Source organism: Indicator indicator, chromosome 8 (assembly GCF_027791375.1).
Source record: "Indicator indicator isolate 239-I01 chromosome 8, UM_Iind_1.1, whole genome shotgun sequence".
Classification (NCBI taxonomy): Eukaryota; Metazoa; Chordata; class Aves; order Piciformes; family Indicatoridae; genus Indicator; species Indicator indicator.
The window spans coordinates 22,197,501-22,218,789 of NC_072017.1; the positions used below are offsets into that span (position 1 = coordinate 22,197,501).

The 21,289-nt window shown below is 35.7% G+C and overlaps 1 protein-coding gene across 3 annotated transcripts in view; it reads right to left on the bottom strand.

Annotated features, from left to right (window-relative positions):
* The window catches only part of GRIA2 (glutamate ionotropic receptor AMPA type subunit 2), an 86,666-nt gene that overhangs the window by 2,884 nt on the left and 62,493 nt on the right, over positions 1-21,289 (bottom strand). For all 3 annotated transcript variants that reach the window (XM_054382797.1, XM_054382796.1, XM_054382794.1), the window contains 7 exons: positions 18,700-18,867; positions 18,307-18,411; positions 17,482-17,592; positions 16,137-16,343; positions 15,254-15,624; positions 11,439-11,637; positions 1-178 (listed from right to left, as the gene is read on the bottom strand). The exon at positions 1-178 is cut by the window's left edge and continues 70 nt beyond it. In XM_054382797.1, coding sequence (XP_054238772.1) covers positions 1-178; positions 11,439-11,637; positions 15,254-15,624; positions 16,137-16,343; positions 17,482-17,592; positions 18,307-18,411; positions 18,700-18,867 — 1,339 coding nt within the window. The remainder of the gene's footprint in view (positions 179-11,438; positions 11,638-15,253; positions 15,625-16,136; positions 16,344-17,481; positions 17,593-18,306; positions 18,412-18,699; positions 18,868-21,289) is intronic.

A 21,289-nucleotide genomic window follows, 5' to 3' on the forward strand; every position in this document is an offset into this window, starting at 1 on the left:
TATCACAGGGTTTCCTTTGTTCGATGTACTCATTCATGGTTGACTCCAGCAAGTAGGCATATTTTCCTTTGGACTTCCGTACTCGAGCTACCCCTTCTGCTGTAGTCCTCACAAACACAGATGGTTCTGCACTTTTCATATAGGTCCACATTTTATCAAACACTGCAATTTTAGATCTCTGTGGAGACAATATGAAGCCTAATTAACTAATCTTTATGTGGACAGCAAAAGCACACCTGGGAAAATGAATCATTTTTAGGCAAGTCTATTACTCAATGTTGAAAGATAGCAGCACCTATATTCTCTTTTTCTATTAATACTATCCTGTCATCATATGTAAGTGTTGGGGTTTTTTTAGTTTGTATTTGTTAAAGACTTGAAACAAACAGTGCTACTTTCACTTTAAAATAGGTGTGCCAGATTACAAGGTACGTTCTATGTTCAAACTTCAGCAAAATATTAATCAGAAATTCACAAACAAGATGATCTTTTTTTGCAGCTCTCTCTGCAGTTGTGTTATGCAAATGAGGTGAGCTGACATGTGTCAGCAGCACTAGAAAACTTCAGATTGCTCCACAGAGGAAACTAACATTGCTGTGAAACCTGAAGGGAATGTTAATAGTGAGGCACCAGTTTCAAGGTTGTTCTTATTTGTAATACTCCACATGCCTCACCACCTCAACTCAGCAGGTCAGGGTTTTCTTTCAGAAAGATTGTTTCCTGAAGAACATTGCTTTTGCTTTAACCAATTGGTAGTTACAACTATAATTGGAAGTTTTAACTACCAACTGATTGTTATTTTTTAACCTGGAAAAAGGTCTGAGGAAAACAGTTTGCCACGAAATTGTCACCAAAAAGGAAGCAGAGCTATCATAGAAACAGGAGACAGAATGGGACGTATGACAAGTCAGGGTGAGTAACAATCACCAGTTGTAAAGAGTACATGAAGCTGACTTTATCACACTGTCACATACTGCACAATTCTGATGAAGAATGAAGAAAGCATGGGTTTGTATCATCTCCTTTTATGTGAGCCGAGCAGAAAATGTAAACATGCTACCATTGCACATTCTACACTGTCTGATCAAAACACCTGTAGAACTACCACAGTAGTTGACAAACTGCCCTAAATGAATTTCTTAAAAAGACAACAGAAATCATTATATGAAGGAGACAATAAACCGCTGCCAAATCAGACAGTATGTTGCCCATAACTCAGCTCTTATTACACTTCTACTTTGCTGTACAAAACCAAGACCACTCGCTTTTGTAGTCATCTTATTTCTCTGTGAGATATTGCTGTTCTAAGTGCAATATACCAGAAGTAGTTCTCTGCTACAGACATTTTGTAAGATACACTTCAGAACTGTAATTCTGCTATAAATATGACGTCTATGATCATATAATTTTAAAAATGAATCAAGTATAAAAGTGTCAATAATGCCCTCACCATCTCCCAAGGCTTCACTGGTCTTGTAGTACAGCATCATCATTTGCTCAGGCTTACCTTTATTTTCCTTTCCAGTTTAGAAAGATTTTGAGGCCCAGATTTATCCACAGTTTTTCTATGTCTACCAGTATTAAAAGTTCTGGCAGTACCATGAACCACTGAAATTTTCTAACATCTAAATATTACAACTATTAGTAGAACCTACATATACATTGGCACAGCTTTTTGACAGCTCTTTTGCAGTTCAGTTGTTGCATATTTTATCTGTTAGTCCACACATACTTGGTATACCCATTAATATCAGGAGTTGGATATATTCAGCGTGATTCTAATGACTGATGAAAACAACTATGTGCTGAAGGCACAGGAGATTTCTGATTCTTGAACATCTGACATATTGCATATGCACTGTTCTTGTTCAATCAAAAAAAAAAAAATCCTGAAAAACATGACCCCAAAAAAAGGGAATCCTAAATAACATTACATTGCACCATCTTTGAAAAGCCAGTTCTCAAAGTAAACTATCACTGTACTACATGCTGCCAATAAAAATCCAATTTTTCACTTCTCTCTTCCTGTAATTTACATGATACACTGATAGATACAGCTAAATGCCTCTAACAGGTAACAAATAGCATTCCTTGCTGCTGTTGCCCACTTTCCTGGAAGCGGAGCTTACCTGTGCTTAGCTCTGTAGGGTGCTCAATCTCCTCCTTAGCCTACTTCGGCTTGGACTCTAAAGTCCTCAGCCTCATATGAAGGAGGAAAATCTTCCCTGAGTTCTTGTTCTCCAAACTTGCTTTTTCATTAAACCCAGATCTCCATTCCATTCCTACCATATGTCAACACTCATTTGGCAGCATACATCCAACCTGCTGCATGGGATTTACAACTACAGTCTAAGCAAGGGAGATCAAGCTTCTAACAGTGCTACAAAAATAATTACAGTGATACATCATGAATTGCCCTGTTTGCTTTAAAAGGGGGGAAACTTAAGGTTGCTTTAGAGCTGTCTTACACAGTTCAGTTCAACTCAAAGCAGACAACATACATTCAGGTGTCCATCACTACAACTTTCATAGAAGACATTTGGATCCCATGTTGTAGAACAGGTTATGGTGACAATTAAACATTATTTTCTCCTTATACAAACATCTAACACTAAATAAGCATTCTTTATTCCAGTTAGGTAATCATCACAAATAGGTTCCTAAACTGACTTAACTGTCTTTCCTGATTTATTAAAATGACATTTTACAGCTTTTGATGATATATTAACAGTGGTCTAGTAAGTTCTGTTCTACTTTTGTCATTAAGTCTGAAAAAAATGCCCTATTTTCCTCTGTCAATTCACACAAATCTGATCACATAGGAAAGTAGGAATGATGAAAGAAGTGCCATGACTGACTGAGCAGCTGGTGCTGGATGGCTGAACAGGAAGAGGCACAAGGAACAGATTTCTCAAACTGTCAAGTGTTAAGAAGAAACCTCCCACTAGATGGCTCACAGGGTCCTTGCTGTGTAAATGAAGGTAGGAATACCTGACCCAGCAACCACGGAAATAAAAATCTGAATGAAAAACGTCACCAGAAAATAGAACTCAGAATTTGCCATGACTGCACAGTCCTTTGCAGCCACGAACACTGGAAAACATCTTGCTGGAATTCATACAGTTCAGAGTCTTGATCTCTAGCTAGTCCTTGACCTTCTCTAGAGTCAAAAGCAGTAAATAGTGACAAACCATGACCTAGGGGATATTTGTGACTTCTCAGGTTTTTATTTATGATGCAACACAATATATTTAGTAATACATTCTGTTTTCAGAACTGTGTCATTTTATTTCCTTCATTATTTTGTTTTTCAGAATTTGTCTTAATTCAAAGGTAAAGCTACAGAAAGTAGAAAAGGGATGTGTTAAGGAGACGTTCATCCATCTAGCATTCTGTGCATACACACACACACTCGCTCATAAAGTCAGCATTATCTGAGAGTTAAATAAAGCATGTACACTTATTGTAATTCACATACTTTGTGGGAGAAAAAAAGCACATTACATTGTTATTTAAATCTGGCTTGTGTATAGTTGATCACATATTTTATTCCCACGCAAATCTTCTTAATCCGCTTAAAATTCTCTTAGAAAAGCATGCAGTTATCAACAGCAGACTGAAGCAGGTAGAAACAGAATTCTTCCAAATGCAAGATGTTCTGATGCTCTGTGTGCATCTGTGTGCATCACAGCCCTTTCTTATATCCTCCTTCTTCAATGGTACCAAAAATCTAAAAGGGCAGCGGTGCTCCTTAAACCCCACTACAACATGCATTCATGTGATCCAAACAATGGAACTATTGTAGACTTCTGTATTATATGACAAGAATGCAAGAATATGGAATAAACCACACTGCTCTTAATTACTGTGGCTGACTGCTATTGCAAGGTGACACTCCAGTGTATATATGAAATGTTAAAAATGAATTATACCGTTGGTATTATAATTGACACTAACATGGCAGCACAAGAAAAAAATACAGTAACTGATAGAAAAATGCCCCAAGAGCTAATAATTTATGATTATTATTATTTTAGTATCATGCCACTACTGGGCATTTTGACTATGAAAATTATTATTGCAAAGTACGCATCTCCCTTAAATGTAAAATGGTACCTTCATTATGAAACTCATTAGGAAGTTAAATTACGCAAAGCTTTATCAAATTAATTCACTTAATTTTGTGGGTCATCAGATAACTTTTCCATTTTGTCATTCAAAGACCTACTATTCTTAAAATCGAGGTGCTGTAATTAGTATGTCATTGACAGAAATAGCTCCTCAGACTACTAGCATTCTACTAGGTGATGAACTTTTACTGTGGGAGCAGAACTTTACTTCTCAAATACGGTCTGTGTAACCATTTTGTTGACCTTCCATACTGAATAAAAGGACAGGAACTGGTATTGTCATCCGTAGCTAGAAAGTGTAACGACAAACGAATCTTGCCAATTTACACAGTAAATCAAATATTTATACATCTGTAAAACACAGAAAAGAATAAAACTTGATTTTCAGCCTTTTTAATTATCTCAAGATTATGTACTTTAAACCACTAGTTTATACTGGGTGAATATTTAAAGTGGATGAAAGTTTAAATTGATGAAAGATCTAAACTTTGTAATATATTTTTATTTAGTACTTGTAAAAATTAGTTAGAAGTTCTTAAGATGCAGTTTTATGGGTTTTCACGTTCCATTACTTAACTGAGCTTCTTAAAATATCTTTAGTGTATTTGGTCTTACTATGAAATCTGTAAAACATTCTACCTCAAGAACTTACTCCTCAAAAGCCTACTTAATTCTTTCCAAGAATGTATGAGACAAGAACCTTACATTGTTACTATATTCTTATCATATATTGCATGTATCATATCACATGTCATAGAGAATAACCATATCATATAAATCATGCGATTTAAAGGGTTGAGTCTTCAAAAAGGTTCATCTAACAACAGGATGCTTAATGCTAAAGACCATTTAACTGCTGTTAAAGTAGCTGCTGAAACGGCTCCTCCCTTGAGACTTACTAATTTCAAAAGAACTGAATTTCATCCCCGTCATTCATCATATTAATTAAATCAAAAGCAGACCATTTCAATCTCCTTTAATGAAGAACTCAGATAAATATCATGCAAACCAATTTCCACAATGACAACCTAAATCCATCTGTTCTGTTTGAAGTGCTGGTGCCAAGAAAGTTTTGCTGTCCACTCCTAGAACTAACTAACTCCTGATAGGAAGACAGATGTACTGCATTCATGTTCCAGTATCTACTACTATGGCTTAGCTATATCTCTGTAATACAAATGTAGATTTGTAAGTAGGATCTTGATTTGATGAGGGGAAGCTGATAACATAAAGCAAACAGGACGTCATATCAACTCACCTGAAAAAAAAAAACAACACACCCAACAGTAGCATATTTTCAAACACTACAAGTCACAAAAGAATGAAAGGAAAGTACATCCGCTGTGTGGTGGCAAGAAAAGCAGAGAACGACAATCTACATATATCCTATAGCTTTGTTTTTGACAAGATTAACATATAGGAAGAATAAGTAATAGGAATGAAGATGCAGAAATGGAAAAAAGGTCAAAAGAAGATGGCTGCAAATCAGTAAGAACATATTGCACCCATCCTGGGGTAGGGGGAATAAACTAAATCCCAAACCACAAAAGCACTTTCTCAAGCAATCGCAGAACTGCAGTTAATTGCAGGTGCTACTCCTGGTGTCTAGAATTATAAATATATTGTTTGGATTTAACAAAAAAGTAAAACCATTCAAAGCGATTACTGCTGAGCTTCAGATGACGTTTAAGAACAAAAACATGTCAAGATAGAAACGTTTAGTATTTGTAAGAAAAAAATTTGAGATACCAAAGCACATCAAGCCAATCAATAGGAAAGTTTACTTATTATACATGAGAAGTGGAAAATTCTGAGCACTAGAATGACAAAAGTGAAATGAAATTTTCCAGTTTGAAAGTATGGTACAGTGCAAACTCATTTTTGCCCATCACAAAATTACTTACTACACAGCATACTTTGATTAGAACATCTAAGAAAACTTGACGGGAACTTGAAAGAGAAGATTAGGGGATGGTAGGTTTATCAGACAATTTCTCTTACAAACAAGGATGGAAAATTCTACTAGCAAGGAGTACATTTCATTTTTAATAAATATTATGCAAATATTAATTTGAAATTAATCTAAGTAATATATATAAAACAAGGTTTCTGAAGCACCACAGTGTTTTGGTCACTAGGCTGTCTGAAAAAGACATTAGGATTTTGGCCAGTGTGGAGAAACAAAAAAAAAAAAAAAAAAACAGTGTGGAAAATAAAAGAGAGATGCTTTGAGGAAAAAAGGAAGCACTGATTATTACATTTTCTTTTAAAATTACTTTCATAATGGTTAAATTAGTTATTTTGTGTATTGCCCAGATGCAAGGATCTCAAAAAAACCCAACAAATTAATCATCTGAATTCTCTAGACCAGCAAAAAAGCAACCCGTATCTTCACAAATATTGTAATGGATGCAAAGGCAGTCTTTACATTATCTCAGTTTTCAGGTCTAACTCTCTTTTCAGCTATGTACCTTTCCACATCTTCTTCACAGATACATAAAATGCCAGTCCTGTAGTCCCTGCCTCTTAAGGTACCAATTAGAGCCTGCAGGAAGTTACAGATAAGAACTGAGCCTTCTGTCTCCTTCACCTCTCAGAAGCTTCTGTGAGAGTAAAAATTTAACTCTGGAGACCTATGTTCTATATTTTTTCCATATCTCAAACTTGAAAAATTAAGGATTGGGTATGATTCATAATTTTTCACCTCAGTTCCATTAAAAAAAAAAAAAAAAAATCAGAGTGTTTCTTCTTCTTCCCATTGATTTTAGACAGCTCCTGTGGGGTTCTTTTGCTTTGAATATCTTCATCAGCATGAAGACAGATTGAGGTTCATAGATACACTCCTGTATGCCTTGTCTCTTTTTGCATAATCTTTTGTGATACAATCATCAATTCAAATAACTCTGTAGGTTAAAAAAGTTTTTCAAAGTACTCAAATCTAGAGGCATTTGACTGTGTTGAAGATCCTCAGAACAGACAACACTACTGATGTTCAGGCCAAGATATATTTGCCTCCCAACAGACAACACTTTTGCAGGAAAAATGACTCAAGGGGTCTTGTCTTTTTATGTTTGTTGTTAGCTTATCACTATGGAAGAGTACTTCTTTATAAGACAGAAAGAATTATCATCCTCTAGGCATTTTTCCCATTCCCAACTTTTCATTCTGGAACTCTAGCCTTTTAAGCAAGAATAAGTAACTCTTTCATAGTCTTTTTCAGTCAAAGCTACAAAAATACTTCTTATGAAGCAGTTCCGTTTGCATTTACTTTGAAAAGGGTCTACTGTTACAGGTCACCAAACAGTTGGAATGAAACAGATTGGTCACAGTCCATGTCACACTGTTGGCTCAAGAACAGGTACACATAAAAAGATTTTAAATAAAAATGAATGTAGATAAAGTTAATTAGTTTAAATATTGCTTCACATGTAATTTCTTCTTTGAGACACCTTCTTACCTTACACATGGGACTAGTTACAATTCATCCTTTAAAGCATAAAAAAAGCATGATTGATTTCATTTTTCTATCAGATTTGTTGATGAATACAGGTAGGTACACAGTGAAAACACTGAATTTTAAAAATAATTAGCTTTTGTTCTTTTTGTATCACTTTGATATTAATTTTTAATAAGTCTGCAAGAAGATGGGAAGCATAGAAATGTTCCAGTGAATGCTAAGCTTGCATACTTCCACAGCTGTATTTGGTTTCTTTCTTCCAATGCTGTAGCTCATGAAAGTAACTTCAAGAGCTAACACATATAGACAATGCTTTAAAATTATTATCTGCAGGGCTAGGTGAGCAGTAGTATGTTTTCTTGAGTTAGTAACTTTTTCCTCCCCCCCCTTCAAAGTTCAGCGATGTTTCCTGGCTAATGCATGCCTCAACTGCATTTACAGCAGCTTTTGAGGGATCAGAGTGTGAAAATATTGTGTGATTGTGGATGGTGTCAGTCGTACATACAGTGATGAAACTCCACTGCCCCACCATTTATGGCTCCACCATCTGTGATCTGACAAGTATACAGATGATGCACCTGTACAGGGTCAACTGAAATGACTCCTGATCTTCAAAGCTGTGCTTGCAGTCCTATTCACATTCTTACCACTACAATCCACTACCAATTTCAGAAAAACCATGTGCTGTCAGAAACACACAGCCACATACATTTTTCTTCACTGCTTTGCCCATTACTTCAGCTTGTAAATCCAAAAGAAAATGCAGCAGCCATGCACTGTATCTTTTTTAGGCTTAAGACGCTTGGGCACTAAGAGAGTTCTGAAAGCACTATCCCTAAGACAGGGGTAGGGGTAAGTATCAGATATGTTAAGCATTCTAACTCTGTGGAACAGAACTCTAAAAACCTGGATCATACTCTCTGCTACTAGCAACTCTGAGATCTCCTGAGGAAAACCACCACACATTCTGCTATTTACAAATACATAATTAGGAAACCTGTTTTTCTTTTTTTTTTCCTTTTTTTTTTTCCTTTTTAACATATACTGTTAAATACATCATTTCTGCAGTTATTTTCTTTACAGAATGGACCATGCTTCTCATCTTAAAGCAGCACTAGAAATATTAAAGCACAATGCCTTTTCATTGCTTTTTCCCACTTACATTTCCTGCTTCTGTGTCAACTGACTGTTAGAATATCTCCTACTTGTCTGTACTTCCTTTAAAGCTAGGGAGAATATACTTGTCATCAGTGCCAAGGCTGTTTACCTCCAAGTCAAGTGATACAGACTAGCTTGTACACCTACTACATACTACTGTCTGCACTGTGCAGTGAGCCACTCTGTTTCCTCCACCTAGTTTTTTCTAACCTCTATCTGGGTTACTCTATTCACTGTAGCAGCCCCTGCAGCCAGTCACAGCTATCATGGACACAAACTACTACGTACCTACCATAGGTGGATGGAAGACTAGAATACTAAAACAAAACAGAACAAGCTAATGTGACATCCCTGACATACCCAAGCTTATGTACATCCAAATGAGTGTATCATTTACACAGTCATGGAAGCTGTACAAGGACTTGAATCCTTCTCCTCTATTAACACTTGGATACATATATTCAGCACAGCATTTTTCAGCTAAGTTTCACCATCAAGTTTATTGTTGAGAATTCTTTTTTGGAAAATGTTGAGAAACATTTATTTTTCACTTTTGTGTAATTTTTTATTAGAAACCATGCTTTGGTAGCAAGGAAAATTCAGTTTACTGTTCTTATTTACTGTTCCCAAATTTTGTGCTGTTCCAGGAAACAGGGCTCTACTAGTGAAGATTAGGTCCACTACACACTCCATCAATAGAAAACAAACACGCAAATAATGCCACTTCTTGAAAGTAAAAATAGACAAACTGTGGAAAAAACATCCAAATGTTTCTTTTAATTCCTAACAGTGACAGAGAAAATGCCAGTCCGTTTTAGCGTGCTGCTACTAAAATACTCAAGTTGTTCCCAGCTGTTCAAAGAATTCCAGTCCCAATTTCAGGTCACACACAAAAAAAAAAAAATCACACATCCACTCCAATCCAGTCACTACACAGAAATACAAAAATATTCTGGGTGAAATTTTAGTCTCCTAAGTTTTAGACACTGCTTTCATCTTGCCTTCAGCAGAAAGAGTTTCATTGTTGAAACATGAGTTTCAGGTCTCTTAGAAAGAAATTCTGACAGCTTTTATTTCTTATAACTGGGCAAGTTAAGTGATTTTTAGCAAACAGTAAAATAGAGCCATCAGGCTGAGAAGTTGCATTACGCATAATGCACCGACTTGCTTGTGACAGAAATTGCTGAGAAGAAATTTCAGGAGATCATCATAGCCCTGTTTGTGCAGAGCCAACACTAACTTAACAGAAGGCAAAATGTGCCTTCACAAAGCCTCCACCTGATTTTACAAAAGTAAGTTTAATTGATGCTTGAGCATTCATCAGAAACACTGGTAGTGTAAAAGTTTAATTGAACGGATGTCTATAGGTGCACAAAACTGAAACACTGATGCATGCGCATACAAACACTCTCTGTTTTAAAAGAAAGCTTAAAAATCTCCGAAGAGGAACTACTCAAAAGAACTGACCTACTGTAACTTCACATTCAATCCCCCCATATCTACAAGGTTTATGCTCACAAAATGAGAAACACATGGTTATATGCTACTAAATACTTTGAAACACTCTTAGCACAAACCTGATCTCACTTTCAGACCTGCAGACATGCCTGATGTTAGTTTTGGTTTGGCCAACAGGAATGCAATCAGCAACAGGTCTTACTACTGGACCTATCACCAAAATTGGAAAATAATGCTCATTTACAGTTGAAACAAGCATGGTTCTTATTTAGTACATTACCACTTAAGTAAGCATTACAGTGAAAACTAAAATCTAGCAGTTACTGTTCTAACTAAACAGTCCATAAAAAACGTTTGTGAGACCTTGTTTCATTTCACTTTCATGACAGGCTGTGTTTGAAATGTAAACATAAGATGTATCACTACTTAAGAATACATTTTCTTTAAACCTAACACTATGGCCATTCACTGAATAACATTTAACATTTTTTTTCCTCTCCTATTTCTAGCACTTCAGATCCACTTCAATCTTGCAAGGAGAGACACAGAGCACACATACAAAGCAAAACAGTCATGGCATTTTTCCCATGTTTCACTCACTTGCTGGATAGATTCCACCATGTTATGTGGTATCTCAAGGGCAGCCTGAGACTCAAACATTGGAAATCTCACACATTTTTAAAACTGAAATACACAGAGGTAGAGGATGAAGACTGAGAGGCTTTCAGGGCATTACTATAATGCAAATACAAACAGTAACTGTTTTCAAAAGCAGCCAAGAGGGTTGCATCCCATTCCCCATGTACGAGCTTGAAAGATCATGTGAAATACTCAGTACAACATGTCTGTGTGCCTTCCTATGTCCCTGTTTACTATGTGACAACATAAATATAGCACAAGTATTAAACAGCTTCGTTTATAACTATTAGCTTAGATGAAGGATATAAACTCCCTTCACTGAACTTACCTTGCTTTTTATTTGAGAGTGGAATATATTTTAGGTAATTTCTTGCAGGCACTTTTGCTTCATATATTTGTCATATGACCCCTATATTTACACACACACATATATATATATATATAAATGTAATAATGAATAAACAAAATCACTTGTGACTTAGGCTGCACATATCACAACTTTACAGCAATCTTTTAATAAAATCTAAGGAAAAAAATTTACATCAGCGAAGACCTATTTAAAACAAAACAGAAAACTACAAAGTATAAAATCTTACCCTAAAAAACTCTTTAGTGGAGCCAGAATCTAATGTTCCATAAGCAATTTCTGTTTGCTTGGAAAGATCTTCTGCACTTTCAATAGGAGACACCATCCTCTCAACCGTCAGGAAGGCAGCTAAGTTAGCCGTGTAGGATGAGATTATGATGAGGGTAAAGAACCACCACACACCTCCAACAATGCGCCCAGACAGGGATCTAATAACAAGTATGAAATGGATTTGTAAAGTGAAATGAAATTCCTAAAAAGGAATACATGTTATCAGATTTATACAAATGATCCATTACATTACAGGAAAGCATTTCAGGCTATCTTGTAGTGCAGCTCTGCAAACTTATCAGCTTGGAAACCACATATTCTGGAGAATTTAGTGGTCCCCCATCATAATGTGCTATATTTAACACAAGCTTGTTGTTCCCTCGGCAGTGAATTTGTGTGACATGATGAAGAGATCAAACAAAACCAGTGAGACAGCACATTCAGCTAAACCAGTATGCACTTAAAAATTGTCTTGCACTTGCAGATTTTCCTAAGACATTCAGACAAAGACTCATTTTCACAAAACAATGGCTTATGATGCTGTGGGCAATCTATACTGAGAAATAGACAGCATTATTTGCAATAAAACCAGGCCTAGGGAATATCCATAAACTAAAAAGTGCACATGATTTTTGGGAGGTACAAGCATTTAACAAACTGAAGACTGGACAAGAAACAGTTGGTGATAATACAGAAACACAGTGAAGAAAGTATATTTTTTAATAGTAATAATCTGATGCTGCAGCAGGTGGGCTCTTAAGGATCTTTGTTTTGCATCTCCTGCTCAAGAAGAGAGAAGAAAAGAGAACTCAAGAAAATATATATAACAGTATAAAGCACACAACTAGAGAAATCAATGATTTTCAATACCAAAAAACTAGTAGAAGAGAAATATTGGTATAGTCATCTTTGCCAAACTTGCTGGTTTTTTAACAGTTGTCCTTTAAACGCTGAAATTACTTACTACTTTGTTTCCAAACAAGACATTATAGGAAGGAGGATGTAACCTTTGGAGATGTTCTTCATTGTTTGGCAGAAATGTGCATGTAGTTGAAAGTAAGGCACTGCATTAGCTTAGGTATAACCTGTTGTGTCTCCTCTCACTATTAAGTACATATATTAGAAATCCCTTACCCAGCCTACTGTGACTTCAAACTAATTCTTACAAAATATATACATATATATATATATTCTTTTTAAACATTATAGTTACGTGAAAAGCTGATTTATTAAACTGGGAACACAAATAAATTGAACCAATTCTGGACATGTTATTTTAATGAATTGCTATTGTATAAAATCTGATATTAAAATACTTCTTCCATGTCACAAGAGACACATGAATTCACTCTGGAGCACAAAAATCAAATCAGGTAAGGCCAGAATATCTTATTAAAAAGGACCACAGAAAACAAATTTTTTCAAGTTCCTTCTAAACTGACATGTATTCTGTAAAAATGCTTTCTGTCACCTTTGACAAAATAATAGATACTTATTTTGACATGGAGGTAATCTGAGCAAAAAGTAATTCAAAAGCCTGTGGTCTCTCAGCAAAGTTGCCCCACTGGCTTCATAAAAAACGAGTAAGCTCGATGTCAGCCCAGACATTAGGCTCCCATATGACTTTTCATAAGTACATTTTTTGATTGTTATTTGTATTCAAAATTTTCCCATAAGATCTGTCCCAGTTAAATAAATTATTTTTTTCAATATACATTTCAAAAAGTTTCTGAATATCGGTAACTATGTGCCAGAATGAACCCACACTTTACAAGCACCTCATTCATCTGATCATTATAACCTAACATAATTTCTGGGCATAATTACCTGAATTTGTGCAATACGTTTTATACATACAAAGTATGGCAGTACTGAGAGTGCACCCACATCTCAAAAATGAAGATGAAAACTTAGCTGTAAGTTATCTTCATCATACAATGTATTATTCTACCTCCTCTATGGCTTCTGTCCAATGCAGTCCAGTCTTACTCAGCACCACCTTCTATTTGAGAGCCAGGAAGCCCTAGTTACTTGTCTACTCTAAAATTCTTACAGTGCTTGTCATTTTTATTAGAGCAGTAGTGCAAAATGTAACTTCTCAAAGATATTTTGCTGATGCTTGAGGATATTCCTTTTCAAACCTACGCTCAATCCTTTGCGGGGAGTTCAAACTCCACATTGAAAAATTTGGTTCAAAACTAAAATAACTGAGGTGTTTTCAGCACTTTTCTGTTTTCTGTTTTTATAATAAACAGATAATATATAAACCAAGTGCTTTCCTCAAGAAGATGCTTGAGTGAAACAAAGTGCTGTTAAATACTTCACTGAAACTAAATTCTGAAGCTCCAAAATTATTTTGAGTTTCACACACTTTTTATGATGACCATTTGCTACCATTATATTTACATCACCTTTCAAAAGTTATCAAACTATGCATGACAACCATCATGCTTTCATAGCCAGTAAAATGATAATAATAATAACAGACTGTTATTCTGCTATGGCCTTAATTCAGTAAAAAATAATTTTGCAGCTCATAGAGGACCTTACAGACAACTAAACCTGTAAAGTATGTGATCGACACAAAAACCCCAGAGGACTGAAATTACAACAGCTTCTCGTGACCTGAAACAACTTCACTGTCTCATTTTTTTCAGTACAGTTCTTACTGTGTTATAGGCCAAATCCATAGCACCTTTCATTGCAAAGACTGGCGTATCTCACTGTGATATACCAGCCTTCCACAGAACTGCTAAAATTCTCACACACTACATTCTCTGCTATTTCCACAGTAGAACAACTTGAAAACCTGGTGTTGCCTTTTGGGATGCAAACTTTAGATATAAGAAATGCTCCCTTGGTGATGTTTATTTTGCACACTACCCATTAGACTGACTAGAAATTGATCTGTTTCTTGTCTTGCTTTAGGATATTTAGAAAAAAGTTGCTTAGTGTAATTACATAGAGCTTCTGATCGAATTTCCTTAAGCCCAGTTGCCCTATCACTTTTTACTACAGTCCCTTCAACTAGCAACCCATCGACTTCTTTGCTGAATTGAGGCTAAAATCACTTGTGCACAAGGGAAATAGAATATTTAATGAGTGGCAAAGGAATTAACTTAAAGCTTTACAGCTGTCCCTTATAAAGTAGGTGAAACTCCGTGAGGAATTAAGCATTTATGAAATGGACCTTCAAATTAATTTTAGAAATTTCCTTTGTGACTTTTCTAAAACTAGGCCAAGAGAAAACAGCAGTGTTTTGCAACTATTCACATGAAATTAGATACTTTTATTTAACTTCAAGGCTTTCCTGTAAAAAAACAGAGGGTTATAACCGTGTTATGATATGTAGTGAGTTTTAGAGGGAAAGTGCTGCCTGTGTAGGTCATGATTGGTACGTTACCCTTTTTCCCATTACAGTTGTTGTGAACCATATGCACTGTCAACTGTAAAATGGGAATATGCAGCAAAAACACGGTACCCCTCCAAGAAGGCATGGAATGACTTGAACCTCGTGCATTTTACAGTCTCTGCATGGTGCACATAACTTCACTTGGCAAATGAATGACTGATGTCAAGACAGTACTCATCAAATACATCATGGCTCTATGCCACAGACAACCGCTTTTATTTCAAGGACTTTTGTCACTTTAAGGAGGGGAAAAAAACCCACTAATTTCTTTCTGAGAGTGAAAATATATGCACCATGAACCTCCACCAGCTGAGATGGCCGAGACCAAAAATGCACAAAGTTGAAACAGGTGAGTAACCAACCTTGGCGAAATATCGCATCCTTGCTGCATAAAGGCACCCAGGGAAAACCAGAGACTATTAAATATCCCAAATTCATTAGTTGATTCATTAGTTTGCGTTTCTCTTCCATCTTCAAATTCCTCAGTGTGCCACTCGTATGGGCTAAATCTGCTGACCAGGAATAAAACTACACTGACCCCAATGTAGGCAAAAACAATGCACATCCAGATTTCATACGCTAATGGATCAAGAAAGGAAAACACTCCTGGCTTGGACTTCTGAGGCTTCTTGATCATTATGGATATCCCCAGGCTCATAAAGGGCTTTGAGAAGTCAATCACCTCTTCTCTCACCAATGTTATAGTTAATGGAGCAATTGCAATATCGGCCTTCTGTAAAGGAAAGAAAAAACAAACATATAATAGCTAATAGAATGATTAGAGCAAAGAACGGTTTCATTTCTATTGCTTTTCATAAATGGAAAATACGACAGCAGAGACACCAGCAGTGTTCGTTTCACCAAGAATGTCCTATGGAGAATGTCAGAAATTTTTAGTTGAAACTCCTCTTACTGGAATACATATAACCATATGGGTGACATATAACAAGCTTCCCTTTTTACACGTGCCTTTTACAAAGTATAGGATATTTAAAAGTATTAATAAAAATACATTGCCCTTCACCTGGAGAGAAAGATGAAATATGCATTCGCATCTTCCAAATTCATTTGCATTTAAAATCTAATTCAGTGCTTTCCTTTCAAAGTTTTTCATTCCAATACAAGTTACTAATTCTCTATCAAATGAATTGAATACATTTCCTCGACTCTACAGAGAGAAATAAATCAAATCCCACTCCTTTCATCAGTCATCTTTAATGGCTTCAATAGAAAAAATTTTCTTACCCCATAAACAAGTTCTCCAACCATCCCATTCCAGATTTTCGTGTCTGCATCCCTTGCCCCATACTTGCCATCCCCAACAATTGTGAGCTTATATTTGAATCCACAGTGTTTAGCAATTTCTGTAGCTAAGTCCACACAATAGCCCTCATATCGATCATTTCCTTCAAGCATTTCGTGATTTTTCTTCATCATGACGTATGGGGACTCCTGCACAGAAAGATCTTGCCTTAGCTACTCGATAAAGATAAACATACTTGATAAAGAGAAACATCTATCATTTTTGCACTTGATAGATTAATATGTTTCCTTTTACATGTGAAGAAAAGAGAGAAGATAACATCTGAATCATGCATGTTATGTATATATTGGCTCTTAACTGTTAACATGACGTGTCCTTAATACATTTAAAAGCCGCATTCTCCACAGTCATACACAAATAACAATACTTACAGGTATAAGTGATTCCCAGCAGTATGTTAATAATGACCATGAATGTTAACAGGATTTATGCACTCAGAGAAGAAAGAGTAAGTTCCAAAAATCAGTTTCTTTCTCTCATACAGTTTGGATGGAAGAAGGCAAAGGTATTTAGTTGCTGTCTTAACACAAGAAAATTCTTTTCTATTTCACAACCAGATCTCTCCTGGGAAAAACAGTTCAGGCTCTCCAGGCTACATCTTTATTGAATTACTGCACAAACAACAGGCAAAATATCTGTAACTATGCAGTATAGTTCTACCATCAGCAAAAACTGGTGATAAGCCATAAGCTGTATTAAAGCAACATATCTCCTCTTTGCTCAGTTGTTACCAGACTATTCTTGCATCCAGTGAAATTCCTAGGCTAACCTGTGACTTGTCCAAACTGATAAAGAACCTGTATAACTTACAGAAAAAAATGTTAATTTATACCAGTACATAATATTATTTTCGAGACAACTAAAATATGAATTTTAATGCTTAGTTTTACACTTCCAGTTCATAGAAGCTAAAATTCTGCAGCATAAGAACCAGTCTCTTCAGTTTGGCAAAATCCGTTCTCTGAAACTAGGGCTATGGTTCTGCCTCTCAGACAAAGTTCCTCTCTTTTGAAAGCAGGTATTTTATTTCCATTTTCAGGTCTAAAAATTTTCTAGCATGTTCAATCAATGACTGTCTTCTACAGAACACATCTGCATACTGAATCACATGCATTTCCTTAATTTCCAGATTTTATTTATGTATCATAATGAGTAACAGGTCACAATATCAAATAATAAAAAGTCAGTATATTTAAACTAACATAATGATGGGAAACAGATCACTGTAGGACAGACTGTCTTCTGACAAAAGATGAGGTTAATTACCAAAATAGTGGTGACAATAATAGTCTTATTCTCTAGTCCTGAAGATTCATTTCCAAGAGGGCCATCAAGAGGATTGACAACCATTTTGTCCACTTCACTCCAATATCCAATCTAAAGAGAGTTTACAGGATGCACAGACACTAGTGAATATGAACTTTCATAGAAAAGGTTAAGTATGTTATTACCATACCCCTCATTTATGCTCACAGAGAACTAATTTAGCAATCAATTTACAAGTATAAATACTCCACTTACTTAGTATTTCTAAGTAGTTAAAAACTAAAACAAATCATAAAAAAAGACTGAACTAATGAAATGTGTTCACGTTTATTTGTCTAATACAGCTATCCCATTTTCTTTCACATATTAACAGGTTTTAGTATCAACATCACACACTGTAGATTAAAAGGGTTATTACTAAATACTCCAGATTAGGAAGACATGAGAAACTGGCTTTTCCTGAAAGGTTTGGAATTGGAGCAGAAAGATAATCACATTTAAAGAAATATCACTGAAAAGCTATATCCTGCATTTGCCACTCAGAAGCCTGTTTTCTCACATACTGTCTTACTTTTAGCAATTCAGACTGGAAAGCAAGAAGTTTAATCTGCAATAGTGAAAGGAAAAAGATGTTGTACTTACCAGAAATAATTCAAAAGAAGTAATACATACTTTTACTTTGTTTTGCAAGACCATTGTAGAATACCCATGGATGAATATTATCACACCTCATACTTTGGTTAATCTATAGTGTTTCACTACCTACCTTATCCTGTTGCTTAGCATGGTAAAACCTTTAAGACACTGTAAGACAACTCAAATTACCTTCCGAGGACCAGTACTTTTGAGTTCCATGACGTTTATTGTGAAATTGATTCTCTTTCCATTCTGATCAAATTTTATATTCCCTGTCAAACCTTCCACCTGAACCTAAACAGACAAAGACAGAAGTGGTAGGAAAATTAAGTTTGTTTCTTTTAGAAAACACATTTTGTATTTCCATAAATTATTACTGATATTTCAAAAACTTTTAGACTTCTTTTTCCCTACACAACATGATGCCTTAGTACAAGCCACGTTCCCAAGGAGTTCATTTCAAGACTATTTCCAGCACAATACAGGCAGGCTAGGAGATTGGATGATTCTATGATTCTTTTCAAGAATTTATAGAGAATTTCACACATGCACTCATCCCAGCATTCACCCCAGGGAAGCTACCTGTTTCAATGCCCTTTCTATTTCTACACCATGACCCCATGGTACAGCTGGATTTGCAAGACAATCTCCAGCATTTCCTCTTCTGGAGATCTCGATCCTCTGTTTACGCAAATTACGAAAAGCTTCTGTCATCACTTGAACAGCATCATAGGTGAGTGCTGATGTATACTGAAAAGAAGTGGAAATATTTAATTAAAAACAAGCTTCAGCTTCACCACACCTTCCAATCCACTTGTTAATCCATTAAGCATAGAATCACATAAAAAATTAAAAGGACAGTAAAATATACTTGAAATCAGGCATTTTTTTCTACAGCTTGGAGGTCACTAACCTCTGACGGGCATCTATACAAATAAATGAAGCATTTTCCATCAGAATTATTAGGGCCAGTGCCAGTCAGTCTGAACTGAAGAGTTTCAGTGTGAATTACATTTCTTTCTCACTACATCTGTCTGACAGTTCTGTGTACAGATAGGGCTGGAAGTCCATGGAGGTAAAAGCGGGGAAAGAAAATAATTTCAACTATTTAATTTGTTAGGCTACAAATCAGAAATTGTTCCTCTATTACACTTTTCATGGAGATGCATTACAGATCTCTAGACTACACTCCTCCCACATATATACAGGCAAACCCAAACACATGTTTCTGTGCTTAACTTTTTTTCTGTTAAATACAAAATCTCAGAGCATCTATTTTCAACTATGCAATGCCTTGTCCACACAATGCAAAAATCGTTTTGGGCTGAGATGTCTGGAAGAAGAGGTGCCCCCCCTCCCCCAAGGCCAAGACAGCTTTATAGCTTTTGAAACAGGAAAAATCTTGCAATTATATCCATCAGACACTGGGGCTAAACAGTCAAAAGCAGTTTTCTTTAGCACCTGGAATATTTTACATATTAACTAAGTAACTGAACAGAAATCACATGTGCATGTACACAGGGACTCAGTTGCCTGGGCTTTATGAGTCCAGAACAGGCTGTTAGATGCTGAAAATATATAAACTGTAAAGCAGAGAGAAATGATATATTGGTTCTTTGCTTCAATGGCTCAGATTTTAATTAGCTAGCTCAAGTCAAGCAGAAGACTGTTATAATTGTAACCAAGGCAGCCTCAGGAATGAAGGCCATTTTTGTATGTAGCTGTTAAACCTTGGAGAGGATGAAAAGGAAGGTGGAACTCTTTTTTCAGGTATTTCAGCTTTCTGGGTGATTAATGTGAATCTTCTCAAAAAGGTTCTCTCAGTGACTTGTATGGAAATCATTAAAGCAGAAAAAATGAAGTGAAAGACTGGTAGAAGCCAACGATACTTTCTACTACTGGTCTAGCAGTGATTAGGTGGTGGACCTGGATTTGGAAATATGGAAAATGTAAAGGACTGAAAAGAAAAGACTGTGACTAATTTTTCTGAGACTGGCTACCAGTATTTCTTTAGCTGTAGCTCTTTAAAGTACAAAACTGTTATATTACATTCGTATTCTCAGGAACTTTGGATACAGCACAGTCATTAACCACAGAAACACACTTTGGGTAGCAGAGAAAATAAGAGCTTGAAATTGAGAAGTTATAGTGCTAATTCAGTTATTCTGTTTCACTTGCTCACTGGGACATGTTTCATGTATCACCTCAAGGATATTATATTTGAAGTATATAATTACTGGCCGGGACATTCACAACTCAATCACACATTCAGTTTATGTAGGGCTTTACCTATCAGTGTGTATCTGTATGTGTACATGTCATCCCAAATATAAAATCCAAATGCTTTAATTTACATTAAGCCAATTTTAATCTAAGGCTCTCAAAATATTTTACAAGCCTCTTACACCTTCATGTTGTTGTAGAAGCCATGAAAGCAAGCAGCCCATGCATCATTTCTTACTGCTTTACTCTGCATTCACTTTGAGCTCCTAATACACTTCACAGAGCTTATTAAAAGTATCCATAGCTTAATGAGCAGATGTGAAGATGGCAAAATAAAACAAAGTTAGTTTATTAACATAAACAAGAAATGACAGACAGATAACTTGCTCATGCAGAGGTGTCCATGTAATAATTAAAATTGCCATAAGTTAAAGGATGCATTATCCCTATATCTTGATTCACTTTGTTTTATACTGGAGATTCATCTGTGTTCTGATCTGCACTATTAAAACATGCAGAAGCACTATCTGGAATGTTATTCTGTGGAAGCTGTCTCTTACAGCCTTCTACTTTTACAGTAGTGTAAATCTTACTTCATTGCAGTTATTTTCAGCTTCACATGATAAAATCAGCAACATTAATATAAAATGGTATAGGTATCATATTGTTCCTACTGAATCACCTGTTTTAAATAAAACATGGCAAAGAATATTGAAAAAGATTTCTTTCTAAATCTTGGTTCTCATAATTCTAGGACTATGATAATAATAACTTGATAATGTAAGCCATAATATAACACACTGAGAAATGTGTAAGGATTTTGTTATTGGCTACAAAACATGGACTGCAGGCACACCATATTAAAAGAATTCTTTCCAAATAAATGGCCTAATTGCCAAGAAGAGAAAACACAAGGTGGATTTGTGATTTTATTCAACTTAAAATGTAG